We start from the raw sequence: 15,800 nt of genomic DNA, 5'->3' as shown, positions 1-15,800 counted from the left end.
TGACATGCCTTCTCACTGCTAGGTAATATATATACACACACACACCTGACATGCCTTCTCACTGCTAGGTAATATATATACACACACACACCTGACATGCCTTCTCACTGCTAGGTAATATATATACACACACACACCTGACATGCCTTCTCACTGCTAGGTAATATATATACACACACACATGCCTTCTCACTGCTAGGTAATATATATACACACACACACCTGACATGCCTTCTCACTGCTAGGTAATATATATACACACACACACCTGACATGCCTTCTCACTGCTAGGTAATATATATACACACACACACCTGACATGCCTTCTCACTGCTAGGTAATATATATACACACACACACCTGACATGCCTTCTCACTGCTAGGTAATATATACACACACACACCTGACATGCCTTCTCACTGCTAGGTAATATATATACACACACACACCTGACATGCCTTCTCACTGCTAGGTAATATATATACACACACACACCTGACATGCCTTCTCACTGCTAGGTAATATATATACACACACACCTGACATGCCTTCTCACTGCTAGGTAATATATATACACACACACACCTGACATGCCTTCTCACTGCTAGGTAATATATATACACACACACACCTGACATGCCTTCTCACTGCTAGGTAATATATATACACACACACACACACACCTGACATGCCTTCTCACTGCTAGGTAATATATATACACACACACACACCTGACATGCCTTCTCACTGCTAGGTAATATATATACACACACACACCTGACATGCCTTCTCACTGCTAGGTAATATATATACACACACACCTGACATGCCTTCTCACTGCTAGGTAATATATATACACACACACACCTGACATGCCTTCTCACTGCTAGGTAATATATATACACACACACACCTGACATGCCTTCTCACTGCTAGGTAATATATATACACACACACCTGACATGCCTTCTCACTGCTAGGTAATATATATACACACACCTGACATGCCTTCTCACTGCTAGGTAATATATATACACACACACACCTGACATGCCTTCTCACTGCTAGGTAATATATATACACACACACACCTGACATGCCTTCTCACTGCTAGGTAATATATATACACACACACCTGACATGCCTTCTCACTGCTAGGTAATATATATACACACACACACCTGACATGCCTTCTCACTGCTAGGTAATATATATACACACACACACCTGACATGCCTTCTCACTGCTAGGTAATATATATACACACACACACCTGACATGCCTTCTCACTGCTAGGTAATATATACACACACACACCTGACATGCCTTCTCACTGCTAGGTAATATATATACACACACACACCTGACATGCCTTCTCACTGCTAGGTAATATATATACACACACACACACCTGACATGCCTTCTCACTGCTAGGTAATATATATACACACACACCTGACATGCCTTCTCACTGCTAGGTAATATATATGACACACAGGTAATATATATACACCTGACATGCCTTCTCACTGCTAGGTAATATATATACACACACACACCTGACATGCCTTCTCACTGCTAGGTAATATATATACACACACACACCTGACATGCCTTCTCACTGCTAGGTAATATATATACACACACACACCTGACATGCCTTCTCACTGCTAGGTAATATATATACACACACACACCTGACATGCCTTCTCACTGCTAGGTAATATATACACACACACACTGACATGCCTTCTCACTGCTAGGTAATATATATACACACACACACTGACATGCCTTCTCACTGCTAGGTAATATATATACACACACACACCTGACATGCCTTCTCACTGCTAGGTAATATATACACACACACACACACACACACCTGACATGCCTTCTCACTGCTAGGTAATATATATACACACACACACACCTGACATGCCTTCTCACTGCTAGGTAATATATATACACACACACCTGACATGCCTTCTCACTGCTAGGTAATATATATACACACACACCTGACATGCCTTCTCACTGCTAGGTAATATATACACACACACACCTGACATGCCTTCTCACTGCTAGGTAATATATACCAGCTACCTTTCGGGTACTGGACCAATGCTCTAAGCGCTAAGCTACCCTACTGTCCTAGGTCACACACAAACACCACACCACATTTACTCTCAGTCCCATTTGGTTTTTAGTGTCGTGTTGATTTTGATAGTATTGTTTTGTGTGTATTTGTGTTCAGGCATCAACGAGTTGAACCAGAAGGGGCTGTTCCAGGTCCTGGCTGCCATCTTACATCTGGGCAACGTGGAGATCAAGGACCGAGACTCTGACAGCAGCATCATACCTGTAAGGAGACACCTCAAACCTCTCTGACCTCTAACCTCTATTATTAAACCTCTGACCTCTCCTAATGATTGACTCTTTCTCAAATCTTCTTGACTCACTTCCTTGCATCCTCTATCCTCACCTCCTTCTCAAAACCCATTGGAGAAGAAGGTCTGAGGGGAGAGACCTTGGACCTTCTCCAAGGTGGTTAAGAAGGTTCAAGTAGATGGAAAGAATAGCAGAAAGACGAATTGAGCAATTGATTGACATGACCATGAATCCCTCTCTCTCAGCCCAATAACCGCCACCTGACGGTGTTCTGTGAGCTGATGGGCGTGACCTACCAGGACATGTCTCATTGGCTGTGCCACAAGAAGCTGAAGACAGCCCAGGAGACCTACATCAAGCCCATCCCTCGGCTGCAAGCCTCCAATGCCCGCGACGCGCTCGCCAAACACATCTACGCCAAAGTCTTCAACTGGATCGTGGACCATGTCAACAAATCTCTACGCGCCACCGTCAAACAGCACTCCTTCATAGGAGTCCTGGATATCTATGGGTGTGTGTGTGTGTGTGTGTGTGTGTGTGTGTGTGTGTGTGTGTGTGTGTGTGTGTGTGTGTGTGTGTGTGTGTGTGTGTGTGTGTGTGTGTGTGTGTGTGTGTGTGTGTGTGTGTGTGTGTGTGTGTGTGTGTGTGTGTGACAGTCACTCTGACCTCTCCTCTGCTCTCCAGGTTTGAGACGTTTGAGATCAACAGTTTTGAACAGTTCTGTATCAACTATGCTAACGAGAAACTGCAACAGCAGTTTAACATGGTGAGAAAACTGTGTGTCCTGTCTGAAACTGAACTCCTGTGTTGCCGTTGTCTAAATAACCCTGTTGGTGTGTAAAAGTATTCCAAAATAACAATATAAATAGTTTGATATCTTTGGTTATTGATGCAGAGTAACAATGTGATCCTCTCTCGTCTCCTTTCCTCTCCTCTCTCATTCCCTCTCCTCTGCCCTCTCCTTTCCTCTGCCCTCTCCTTTCCTCTGCCCTCTCCTTTCCTCTGCCCTCTCCTTTCCTCTCCTTTCCTCTGCCCTCTCCTCCTCCCTTTTCCTCTCCCCTTTCCTTTCCTCTGCCCTCTCCTTTCCTCTGCCCTCTCCTCCCTTTTCCTCTCCCCTCTCCTTTCCTCTGCCCTCTCCTTTCCTCTGCCCTCTTTTCCTCTCCTTTCCTCTGCCCTCTCCTCTGCCCTTTTCCTCTCCCCTTTCCTTTCCTCTGCCCTCTCCTTTCCTCTCCCTTTTCCTCCCCCTTCTCCTTTCTTCTCCCTCTCCTTTCCTCTCCCCTCTCCTCCCCTTTCCTTTCCACTCCACTCCCTCCTCCTCCCCTTCCCTCTTTTCCTCTGCCCTCTCCTTTTCTCTGCCCTCTCCTCCCTTTTTCCTCTCCCTCTCCCTTTCCTCTTCTCCTTTCCTTCCCCTTCCTTTCTTCTGCCCTCTCCTTTCCTCTCCTCTCTCCTTTTTCCTCCCCTCCTTTCTTCTCCCTCTTTTCCTTTCCTCTCCCCTCCTCCTCCCCCTCCCTTTCCACTCCACTCTCCTCTTCTCTCCTGCCCCTCCTTTTCCTCTCCCCTCCTTTCTCTCCCCTTTCCTTTCCTCTTGCCCTCTCCTCTCCTCTCCTTCCTTTCCTCCCCCTCTCCTTTCCTCTCCCCTCCCTTTCCTCTGCCCTCTCCTTTCCTCCCTTCCTTTCTCTCCCTCTCCTTTCCTCTGCCCTTTCCTTTCCTCTGCCCTCTCCTTTCCTCTGCCCTCTCCTTTCCTTTCCTTCCCCTCCCTTTTCCTCTCCCCTTTCCTTTCTCCCCTCTCCTTTCCTCTGCCCTCTCCTTTTCCTCTGCCCTCTCCTTTCCTCTCCCTGCCTTTCCTCTCCCTCTCCTTTCTCTGCCTCTCCCCTCCCTTTTCCTCTCCCCTTTCCTTTCCTCTGCCCTCTCCTTTCCTCTGCCCTCTCCTTTCCTCTCCCTTTTCCTCTCCCCTCCTTTTCCTCTCCTTTCTTTCTCTCCCTTTCTCCTCCTCTGCCCTCTCCTTTCCTCTGCCCTCTCCCCTCCCTTTTCCTCTCCCCTCCTTTCTCCTCTGCCCTGCCTCCTCCCTCTCCTCTGCCTCCCTCTCTCTCCTTTTCTTCTGCCCTCTCCCTTTCTTCTGCCCTCTCCTTTCTTCTGCCCCCCCTCCTTTCTTCTGCCCTCTCCTTTCCTCTGCCCTCTCCTTTCCTCTGCCCTCTCCTTTTCTTCTGCCCTCTCCTTTCTTCTCCCCTCTCCCTTTCTTCTGCCCTCTCCCTTTCTTCTGCCCTCTCCTTTCTTCTGCCCTCTCCTTTCCCTTTCCTCTTCCTCTCCTTTCCTCTCCCTCTCCTCTCCCTCCCTTTTCTCTGCCCTCTCCTTTCCTTTCCCCTTTCCTCTGCCCTCTCCTTTCCTCTCCCTTCCTTTCCTCTCCCTCCCTTTTCCTCTCCCTCCCTTTTCTTCCCTCTCCTTTCCTTTGCCCTCTCCTTTCCTCTCCTCTCCCTTTTCCTCTCCCCTCTCCTTTCTCTCTCCCCTTTCCTCTCCACTTTCCTCCTCTCCTCCCTCTTTCCCTTTCCACTCCCTCTCCTCCCTCTCCCTCTCCTTCCTCTGCCCTCTCCTCCCTTCCTCTGCCTCTCCTTTCCTCTGCCTTCTCCTTTCCTCTGCCCTCCTCTCCTCTTCCTCCTCCTCTCCCTCCCTCCCTTTCCTCTCCCTCTCCTTCCTTTTTCCTCTGCCCTCTCCTTTCCTCTGCCCTCCCTTTCTCTGCCCTCTCCTTTCCTCTGCCCTCTCCTTTCCTCTGCCCTCTCCTTTCCTCTGCCCTCTCCTTTCCTCTGCCCTCTCCTTTTTCCTCTGCCCTCTCCTTTCCTCTGCCCTCTCCTTTCCTCTGCCCTCCTTTTCCTCTCCCCCCCTTTCTTTTCCTCTCCCCTCCCTTTTCCTCTCCCCTCCCTTTTCCTCTCCCTCCCTTTTCCTCTCCCTCCCTTTTCCTCTCCCCTCCCTTTTCCTCTCCCCTTTCCTTTCCTCGCCCTTCTCCTTTCCTCTGCCCTCTCCTTTCCTCTCCTCTCCCCTCCCTTTTCCTCTCCCCTCCCTTTTCTTCTCTCCTTTCCTTTGCCCTCTCCTTTCCTCTCCTCTCCCCTCCCTTTTCCTCCCCCTTCTCCTTTCTTCTCCCCTTTCCTTTCCACTCCACTCTCCCCTCCCTTTTCTTCTCCCCTCTCCATTCTTCTGCCCTCTCCTTTCCTCTCCCCTCTCCTTTCCTCTGCCCTCTCCTTTCCTCTGCCCTCTCCTTTCCTCTGCCCTCTCCTTTCCTCTGCCCTCTCCTTTCCTCTGCCCTCTCCTTTCCTCTGCCCTCTCCTTTCCTCTGCCCTCTCCTTTCCTCTCCTCTCCCCTCCCTTTTCCTCTCCCTCCCTTTTCCCTCTTTCCCTCCCTTTTCCTCTCCCCTTCCTTTTCCTCTGCCCTCCCTTTCCTCTCCCTCCCTCCTTTCCTCTGCCCTCTCCTTTCCTCTGCCCTCTCCTTTCCTCTGCCCTCTCCTTTCCTCTCCTCTCCCCTCCCTTTTCCTCTCCCCTCCCTTTTCCTCTACCCTCCCTTTTCCTCTCCCCTTTCCTTTAATCTGCCCTCTCCTTTCCTCTGCCCTCTCCTTTCCTCTGCTCTCTCCTTTCCTCTGCCCTCTCCTTTCCTCTGCCCTCCTCTGCCCTCTCCTTTCCTCTGCCCTCTCCTTTCCTCTCCTCTCCTCTTCCTCTCCCCTCTTTTCCTCTCCCCTCCCTTTTTCCTCCCCTCCCTTTTCCTCTCCCCCTTTCCTTTAATCTGCCCTCTCCCTCCTCTCCCTCCCTTTCCTCTCTCCTCTCCCTCCCTTTTCCTCTCCCCTTTCCTTTTCCCTCTCCTTTCCTCTGCCTCTCCTTTCCTCTGCCCTCTCCTTTCCTCTGCCCTCTCCTTTCCTCCTTTCCTCTCCCTCTCCCTTTTCCTCTGCCCCCTTTTCCTCCTTTCCTCTGCCCTCTCCTTTCCTCTGCCCTCTTTCTCTGCCCTCTCCTTTCCTCTGCCCTCTCCTTTCCTCTGCTCTCCCTTTCCTCTGCCCTCCTTTCCTCTGCCCTCTCCTTTCCTCTGCCCTCTCCCTTTTTCTCCTCTGCCCTCCTTTTCCTCTCCCCTTTCCTCTGCCCTCTCCCCTTTCCTCTGCCCTCCCCTCCTTTCCTCTCCTCTCCCCTCCCTTTTCCTCTCCCCTTTCCTTTAATCTGCCCTCTCCTTTCCTCTGCCCTCTCCTTTCCTCTGCCCTTTCCTTTCTTCTGCCCTCTCCTTTCCTCTCCTCTCCCCTCCCTCCTCCCTCTGCCCTTCCTCTCCCCTTTCCTTTCCTCTGCCCTTTCTCTCTTTCCTTTCCTCTGCCCTCCCCCCCTTTCCTCTGCCCTTTTTCCTCTCCTCTCCCCTCCCTTTTCCTCTCCCCTCCCTTTTCCTCTCCCCTCCCTTTTCTTCTCCCCTTTCCTTTCCTTTGCCCTCTCCTTTCCTCTCCTCTCCCCTCCATTTTCCTCCCCCTTCTCCTTTCTTCTCCCCTTTCCTTTCCACTCCACTCTCCTCCCCTTTCCACTCCACTCTCCTCCCCTCCCCTTTCCACTCCACTCTCCTCTCCTTTCCTCTCCCATCCTCTCCCCTTTCCTCTCCCCTCTCCCTTCCCCTCTCATTTTCTCTGCCCTCTCCTTTCCTCTGCCCTCTTCCCTTTCCACTCCCCTCTCTTCTCTCCTCCTCTCCTTTCCTCTCCCCTCTCCTATCTACAGCATGTGTTCAAGCTGGAGCAGGAGGAGTATTTGAAGGAGCAGATTCCCTGGACTCTGATAGACTTCTATGATAACCAGCCATGTATCAACCTCATAGAGGCCAAGATGGGGGTACTCGACCTGCTGGACGAAGAGTGCAAGGTAGGCACACACACACACACACATAATGCAGAGGCACACATGCATACATACATGCATACATACACAAATCTGTAATGCAGGGGCGTACACAGGCACCCATAACACAGACACACACACATTCAGAGTAACTCGTGTGAACCAGTGTTCTGTGTGTCCAGATGCCTAAAGGTTCAGATGACTCGTGGGCCCAGAAGCTGTATAACACCCATCTGAAGACCTGCTCTCTGTTTGAAAAACCTCGCATGTCCAACAAAGCCTTCATCATACAGCACTTTGCTGACAAGGTACTGATCACTGTGTGTTGATGTCTTGGCTGACCCAGTACTGCTGAATTCTGTCTCAGTGTCGGGTTACAGAGAGCGGGAAGTGAGTGGGTTCACTCTATGAATAAAGTGAATGCTGTTCTGAGTGTCAATTTTGACTCAGATTATCAATTTTAGTCAAAGTTGACAGTTCTGATTGATAATCTGAGTCAAAATTGACATTTTCTGAAAATCACTTTGGATTAAAGTGTCAGCAAAATGACTTTATTTTCTAACTGTTGTGTCCAGGTGCAGTACCAGTGTGATGGCTTTCTGGAGAAGAACAAGGACACGGTGAATGAAGAGCAGATCAATGTCCTGAAGGCCAGCAATGTGTGTGTCCCTGCCAAACACACACACACACACACACACACACACACACACACACACACACACACACTGCACGTTCAATGGGTAACACATATATTTGATGACATTCTCATTAGTGCGTATGTTTGACAGTCTGTGTTGTCTCACTGAATGACCTCCGACAGGGAACCCAGTGAAGGTCAGGAGAAACAGCACCCTCTGCTGTCCATGTGTTGTAATGATGTGCACACAGTTGGAGACATTTTCTGTCCACCAAATAGGCCTTGCTGTGTGTGTGTGTGTGTGTGTGTGTGTGTGTGTGTGTGTGTGTGTGTGTGTGTGTGTGTGTGTGTGTGTGTGTGTGTGTGTGTGTGTGTGTGTGTGTGTGTGTGTGTGTGTGTGTGTGTGTGTGTGTGTGTGTGTGTGTGTGTGTGTGTGTGTGTGTGTGTGTGTGTGTGTGTGTGTGTGTGTGTGTAAAGACTCACTCTGCCCGTTGTTCTGTTGTAGAGGCCATCAGCAGCAGAGATGGGTAAGGGTTAAAACACTCCTTTAACCCCTAACACCTTAAACACACACAGGGTTAACTACACTGGAACAATCATCCATGGCAATACTGTGTGCGTGTGTGTGTATGTTGCCATGGAAACCAGCTTGACTAACAAGTAATGGTGTAGAAGTGATAATGACTCTTTTTAATGAGAATGAAGCTATAGAAATCTAGCATTTCAACCCATCATCATGGTTCTGTGTGTGTTTGTGTCGATAATAAACACACATTCCTTCTGTGCCTACCATCAGCAAAGAGACGGCTCAGTCATGTGTTCTGCTGTCTGAGCCGTCAGACATTGTGCCGTGTCTATGGTCTGATGCCGTGTCTGATCCCGTGTTATCATTCCAAACAGCCTTGGTCAGCAGACACCATGACACCTACCCTGCCTGTGCTGATGGCCCTTTGATTTGGATTTCTACTTTTATATCAATTATACGTTTAATATGTTTTAGATGTGTGTACTGCAATTATTTTCAATTCCTAGGTTTCTTTCATTTTTGTTTAATCTTTATTTTGTCGTTGTTTGTTTTCCATCTGTTTTTCATGTGTCTGTCCCGTCATGACAACAACCGTTAAACAGCTAAAGGTAAACATGCTGCCCTCCTCATTTCTTTCTGTCTCAACCTTCTAACCCACACCATTCATTCTTCCTCACCGTGGTCTCACAATAGTTCAAATGGCACTGAAGTATGTGGGGAGGTGGGGTGAGGCTGAACGGACGCTGCAGAACTGGAGACGAACGGGGGGGGCTGCACTGCCCTCTCCCCATTTACATCTTAACCAATCACAATACAGAGAACACAATAACCAATCGCTTTCTCCTTGAACCGTAACATGTACAATGTTCTTTGTTGTCATTTTCGATAGAAAGGATGGTATGAATGAGCCAGATACCATGTTAACAATGCAAACTATTAGCTGAGCAAGTTTGTGATGTAACTGTCTGTTGGCTGCTGTTACCTTTTTATTTATATTTACAGTGGGGCAAAAAAGGATTTAGTCAGCCACCAGTTGTGCAAGTTCTCCCACTTAAAAAGATGAGAGAGGCCTGTAATTTTCATCATTGGTACACTTCAACTATGACACTTCAACTATGACAGACAAAATGAGAAAAAAAATCCAGAAAATCACATTGTAGGATTTTTTCTGAATTTATTTGCAAATTATGGTGGAAAATAAGTATTTGCTCACCTACAAACAAGCAAGATTTCTGGCTCTCACAGACCTGTAATTTCTTCTTTAAGAGGCTCCTCTGTGCTCCACTCGTTACCTGTATTAATGGCACCTGTTTGAACTTGTTATCAGTATAAAAGACACCTGTCCACAACCTCAAACAGTCACACTCCAAACTCCACTATGGCCAAGACCAAAGAGCTGTCAAAGGACACCAGAAACAAAATTGTAGACCTGCACCAGGCTGGGAAGACTGAATCTGCAATAGGTAAGCAGCTTGGTTTGAAAAAATCAACTGTGGGAGCAATTATTAGGAAATGGAAGACATACAAGACCACTGATAATCTCCCTCGATCTGGGGCTCCACGCAAGATCTCACCTCGGGCCTCCCGGGTGGCGCAGTGGTTAAGGGCGCTGTACTGTAGCACCAGCTGTGCCATCAGAGTCCCTGGGTTCGCGCCCAGGCTCTGTTGTAACCGACCGCGACTGGGAGGTCCGTGGGGCGACGCACAATTGGCCTAGCGTCGTCCGGGTTAGGGAGAGCTTGGTCGGTAGGGATGTCTCATCGCGCACCAGCGACTCCTGTGGCGGGCCGGGCGCAGTGCGTGCTAACCAAGGTTGCCAGGTGCACGGTGTTTCCTCCGACACATTGGTGCGGCTGGCTTCCGGGTTGGATGCGCGCTGTGTTAAGAAGCAGTACGGCTGGTTGGGTTGTGTATCGGAGGACGCATGACTTTCAACCTTCGTCTCTCCCGAGCCGTACGGGAGTTGTAGCGATGAGACAAGATAGTAGCTACTAACAATTCGACACTATGGAATTGGGGAGAAAAAAGTTCAAAATAAATTTCTAAAAAATAAAATATCTCACCCCGTGGGGTCAAAATGATCACAAGAACGGTGAGCAAAAATCCCAGAACCACACGGGGGGACCTAGTGAATGACCTGCAGAGAGCTGGGACCAACGTAACAAAGCCTACCATCAGTAACACACTACGCCGCCAGGGACTCAAATCTTGCAGTGCCAGACGTGTCCCTGCTTAAGCCAGTACATGTCCAGGCCCGTCTGAAGTTTGCTAGAGAGCATTTGGATGATCCAGAAGAAGATTGGGAGAATGTCATATGGTCAGATGAAACCAAAATATAACTTTTTGGTAAAAACTCAACTTGTTGTGTTTGGAGGGCAAAGAATGCTGAGTTGCATCCAAATATCACCATACCTACTGTGAAGCATGGGGGTGGAAACATCATGCTTTGGGCCTGTTTTTCTGCAAAGGGACCAGGACGACTGATCCGTGTAAAGGAAAGAATGAATGGGGCCATGTATCGTGAGATTTTGAGTGAAAACCTCCTTCCATCAGCAAGGGCATTGAAGATGAAACGGGCTGGGTCTTTCAGCATGACAATGATCCCAAATACACCGTCCGGGCAACGAAGGAGTGGCTTTGTAAGAAGCATTTCAAGGTCCTGGAGTGGCCTAGCCAGTCTCCAGATCTCAACCCCATAGAAAATCTTTGGAAGGAGTTGAAAGTCTGTGTTGCCCAGCAACAGCCCCAAAACATTACTGTTCTAGAGGAGATCTGCATGGAGGAATGGGCCAAAATATCTGCAACAGTGTGTGAAAACCTTGTGAAGACTTACAGAAAACATTTGACCTCTGTCATTGCCAACAGAGGGGTATATAACAAAGTATTGAGATAAACTTTTGTTATTGACCAAATACTTATTTTCCACCATAATTTGCAAATAAATTCATTAAAAATCCTACAATGTGATCTTCTGGCCTCATCTTTTTGAGTGGGAGAACTTGCACAATTGGTGGCTGACTAAATACTTTTTTGCCCCACTGTATATATATGTGTGTGTCAATTAAGAACAGTGTTTTATTTGCAATAATGTGTGTGTAGTTGGACCTGCTAGTGGAGCTGTTTCAGGATGAGGAGAAAGTGACCAGTCCAACAGGGACCGCTCCAGGAGGTCGAACACGACTCAGCGTCAAACCAAAAGAGGTCAGATCTGGAGCAAGCAGCAAGGAGCACAAGAAGACTGTTGGCTGCCAGGTAGACTGATCATAGACACACACACACCTACGGACACTCAGAACAGGGTTGGGACTTGCCAACCAGAGTCAGAACAGCTGAAATGTAAAAGTGAAGGACTTGAATAATCTCCTCTCTTTACTCTTTCTCCTCTCTGTCTCTGTCTCTGTCCTCTCTTCTGTCCCCTCTCTCCTCTCTGTCTCTGTCCTCTCTCCTCTGTCTCTGTCCTCTCTTCTCCCTCTCTCCTCTGTCTCTGTCCTCTCTCCTCTGTCTCTGTCCTCTCTTCTCCCTCTCTCCTCTGTCTCTGTCCTCTCTCCTCTGTCTCTGTCCTCTCTCCTCTGTCTCTGTCCTCTCTCCTCTGTCTCTGTCCTCTCTCCTCTGTCTCTGTCCTCTCTCCTCTGTCTCTGTCCTCTCTCCCTCTGTCTCTGTCCTCTCTTCTGTCTCTCCTCTCTCCTCTGTCTCTGTCTCTGTCCTCTCTCCTCCCTCTGTCTCTGTCTCTGTCCTCTCCTCTGTCTCTGTCCTCTCTCCTCTGTCTCTGTCCTCTCTCCTCTGTCTCTGTCCTCTCTCCTCTGGCTCTGTCCTCTCTTCTCCCTCTCTCCTCTGTCTCTGTCCTCTCTCCTGCCTCTCTCCTCTGTCTCTGTCCTCTCTCCTCCCTCTCTCCTCTGTCTCTGTCCTCTCTCCTCTGTCTCTGTCCTCTCTCCTCTGTCTCTGTCCTCTCTTCTCCTTCTCTCCTCTGGCTCTGTCCTCTCTTCTCCTTCTCTCCTCTGGCTCTGTCCTCTCTCCTCTCTCTGTCCTCTCTTCTCCCTCTCTCCTCTGGCTCTGTCCTCTCTCCTCTCTCTGTCCTCTCTTCTCCCTCTCTCCTCTGGCTCTGTCCTCTCTCCTCTCTCTGTCCTCTCTCTCCCTCTGGCTCTGTCCTCTCTTCTCCCTCTCTCTCTGTCTCTGGCTCTGTCCTCTGTCCTCTCTCCTCTGTCTCTGTCCTCTCTTCTCCCTCTCTCTGTCTCTGGCTCTGTCCTCTCCTCTGGCTCTGTCTCTCTGTCCTCTCTCCTCTGTCTCTGTCCTCTCTCCTCTCTCTCCTCTGGCTCTGTCCTCCCTCTCTGTCCTCTCTCTCTGTCTCTGTCCTCTCTCTCCCTCTCTCCTCTCCTGCTCTGTCCTCTCTTCTCCCTCTCTCCTCTGGCTCTGTCCTCTCTTCTCCCTCTCTCTCTCTGGCTCTGTCCTCTCTCCTCTCTCTGTCCTCTCTTCTCCCTCTCTCCTCTGGCTCTGTCCTCTCTTCTCCCTCTCTCCTCTGGCTCTGTCCTCTCTCCTCTCTCTCTGTCCTCTCTTCTCCCTCTCTCCTCTGGCTCTGTCCTCTCCCTCTCTCCTCTCTCTCTGTCCTCTCTCCTCCCTCTCTCCTCTCTCTGTCCTCTCTCTCTCTGTCCTCTCTTCTCCCTCTCTCCTCTCTCTGTCCTCCCTCTCTCTCTGGCTCTCTCTCCTCTCTCCTCTGGCTCTGTCCTCTCTTCTCCTTCTCTCCTCTGGCTCTGTCCTCTCTCCTCTCTCTGTCCTCTCTTCTCCCTCTCTCCTCTGGCTCTGTCCTCTCTCCTCTCTCTGTCCTCTCTCCTCTCTCTGTCCTCTCTCCTCCCTCTGTCCTCTCTCCTCCCTCTCTCTCTCTCTCCTCTCTCCTCCCTCTGTCTCTGTCCTCTCTCCTCCCTCTCTGTCTCTGTCCTCTCTCCTCCCTCTCTGTCTCTGTCCTCTCTCCTCCCTCTCTGTCTCTGTCCTCTCTTCTCCCTCTCTCCTCTGTCTCTGTCCTCTCTTCTCCCTCTCTCCTCTCCTCCTGTAGTTCCGGAACTCTCTGGCTATGTTGATGGAGACTCTGAATGCGACCACTCCTCACTATGTTCGCTGCATCAAGCCCAACGACCTCAAGTTCCCCTTCACGTAAGTATCTGCATGCTTCTCTATGGTTAAGTTGCCATAGTATCATCTGACTTGGCAAGATGATGTTAGGTGAATGGAATTGTGATGTCATGAGGCTGAATGGTTCTCTCCAGGTTTGGCTGGTATGGTGGGATTAACTATGTGAATGTTGTCTTTAGGTTTGACTCTAACATTAGTGGAATGTTGTCTTTTAAGTTTGACCCTAATGTTAGGTGTACGTTGTCTTTAGGTTGAGCTGAATGTTGTGCTTGGGTCTGACCCTAACGTTAGGTGAATGTTGTCTTTAGGTTTGACCCTAAGCGGGCGGTGCAGCAGCTCAGAGCCTGTGGTGTTCTGGAGACCATCCGCATCTCAGCCGCAGGCTTCCCATCCAGATGGACCTACCAGGAGTTCTTCAGTCGTTACCGGGTTCTGATGAAGCAGAAAGACGTCCTGTCGGACAGGAGGCTGACCTGTAGGAACGTCCTGGAGAAACTGGTGCAGGTATGAGTGGTCAGGGGTTAGAGGTCAGGCCTGTTTGAGATCAACTACATTGCAATCAGACTGTGCATAACCAAAGGTCTACACATCACTTTCCGTCCCAACTATTTATGTCAGAGATGGTCAACTCCAGTCCTCGGGGGCCGGAGTGGTGAGACACATTCTCCCCATCCCTAGCACACCCAGCTGATTAAACTAATTGCATGATGAGACAGGTTTGGTAGCTGGGGCAAAAGTGTGACACCTTTTCATAAACCCCTGATTTATGTGGTCAAAATGAGCAATTCTGGACCTCACCTTGCTCAAACTGATCCCCTACAACATGATGTGTCTCTCTGTCTCTCTCCAGGACCAGGACAAGTACCAGTTTGGTAAGACTAAGATCTTCTTCAGGGCTGGTCAGGTTGCCTACCTGGAGAAGCTGAGGGCTGATAAGCTGAGGAAGGCGTGCGTCCGTATCCAGAAGACCATCCGCTGCTGGCTGGTACGCAAGAAGTACCTCCGAAAGAAGCATGCTGCCATCACCATCCAGAGATACACCCGCGGACACCAGGCCCGCTGGTCAGTGGAGCACACACCTGTCACTCAGCACCCTCTGGACAATCACCATGCAGATAAAAGTAGTTTAGACTGTATGACTTCCTGAAAAGGAGCCAATCAGAATTGTCTGATGTATTGTAGGAAGTGGGAACATTTTTATAAATATCTAATTGTGATTTGATTGATTTGTTAATCGGATCAGTTGGAAGTTATTGGTGGGTAAATTATAGTAATTCAATAGCATTTTTCACCAATTACCCCGACTACACTCTCTGTCTCTCCCCTACCTCCTCTGTCTCCTCTGTTCCACTCCTCTCTCCTGCCTCCCCCTCTCTCTCCTGCCTCCTCTGTCCCCCTCTCTCTCCTCTCCCGCCTCCTCTGTCCCCCTCCCCCTCCTCTCTCTCCCCTCTCTATCTCTCCTGCCTCCTCTGTCCCCCTCCTCACTCTCTCCCGCCTCCCCTCTCTCCCCCCCTGCCTCTCTCCCTCCCCCTGCCTCTCTCTCTCCCTCTCTATCTCTCCTGCCTCCTCTTTCCCACTTCTCTCACTCTCTCCCGTCCCCTCTCTCTCCCCCCTGCCTCTCTCCCTCCCCCTGCCTCTCTCCTCCCTCTCTATCTCTCCTGCCTCCTCTTTCCCACTTCTCTCATTCTGCCTCCCTGCCTCCCCTCCTCTCGCTCCCCCCTGCCTCTCTTCCCCTCTCTCCCTGCCTCCTCTGTCCCATCTCTCATTCTCTCCTGCCTCCCTCTCGTCCCCCTCCTCTTTCCCTACCCTCTATCTCTCCTGCCTCCTCTGTCCCCCTCTCACTCTCTCCCCTGCCTCCCTCTCTCCTCTCCCCTGCCTCTCTCCCTCCTCCTGCCTCTCTCCCTCCCCCAGTCTGGTTAAGTACATGCGTCAGACCCTGGCAGCCATCACTATCCAGAAGTTCCAGAGGATGTGTGTCCAGAGGAAAGTGTACCTACAGAAGCAGGCTGCTGCCCTGGTCATGCAGACTATCCTCAGAGCGTACATGGCCCGACAGAAATACCAAGGGGTGAGAGATGCATACAGTATATATACACACACACTACATGTTTCTTGTTTTACTCTCTTTGTGGGGGGACATTTGTGGAGATTAGGATAGAAGAACCAACACACACACCTAGCACTGCCAGCTAATAGCACAGCTGTCCTGCATGTCTGTCAGCAGTGTGGTTTATAAATAAACCCAGTTCAACGTTAGATGGACTTGGGTCACCCTCATACCTGGAC

General features: G+C 49.7%; 1 protein-coding gene across 1 annotated transcript in view; it reads left to right on the top strand.

Annotated features, from left to right (window-relative positions):
* myo5aa (myosin VAa) overlaps positions 1-15,800 on the top strand; it is a 113,846-nt gene that overhangs the window by 66,661 nt on the left and 31,385 nt on the right. The window contains exons 9-19 of the mRNA XM_046345586.1: positions 2,259-2,365; positions 2,638-2,903; positions 3,077-3,158; positions 7,114-7,254; positions 7,413-7,538; positions 7,806-7,889; positions 11,493-11,645; positions 13,438-13,535; positions 13,823-14,018; positions 14,365-14,576; positions 15,426-15,582. Of these exons, the coding sequence (XP_046201542.1) occupies positions 2,259-2,365; positions 2,638-2,903; positions 3,077-3,158; positions 7,114-7,254; positions 7,413-7,538; positions 7,806-7,889; positions 11,493-11,645; positions 13,438-13,535; positions 13,823-14,018; positions 14,365-14,576; positions 15,426-15,582 (1,622 nt within the window). The remainder of the gene's footprint in view (positions 1-2,258; positions 2,366-2,637; positions 2,904-3,076; positions 3,159-7,113; positions 7,255-7,412; positions 7,539-7,805; positions 7,890-11,492; positions 11,646-13,437; positions 13,536-13,822; positions 14,019-14,364; positions 14,577-15,425; positions 15,583-15,800) is intronic.

This window comes from Oncorhynchus gorbuscha, linkage group LG04 (assembly GCF_021184085.1).
Source record: "Oncorhynchus gorbuscha isolate QuinsamMale2020 ecotype Even-year linkage group LG04, OgorEven_v1.0, whole genome shotgun sequence".
NCBI lineage: Eukaryota > Metazoa > Chordata > Actinopteri > Salmoniformes > Salmonidae > Oncorhynchus > Oncorhynchus gorbuscha.
Note: the sequence above shows the minus strand (reverse complement) of the source record. Positions and strands in the feature narration are given on the sequence as shown.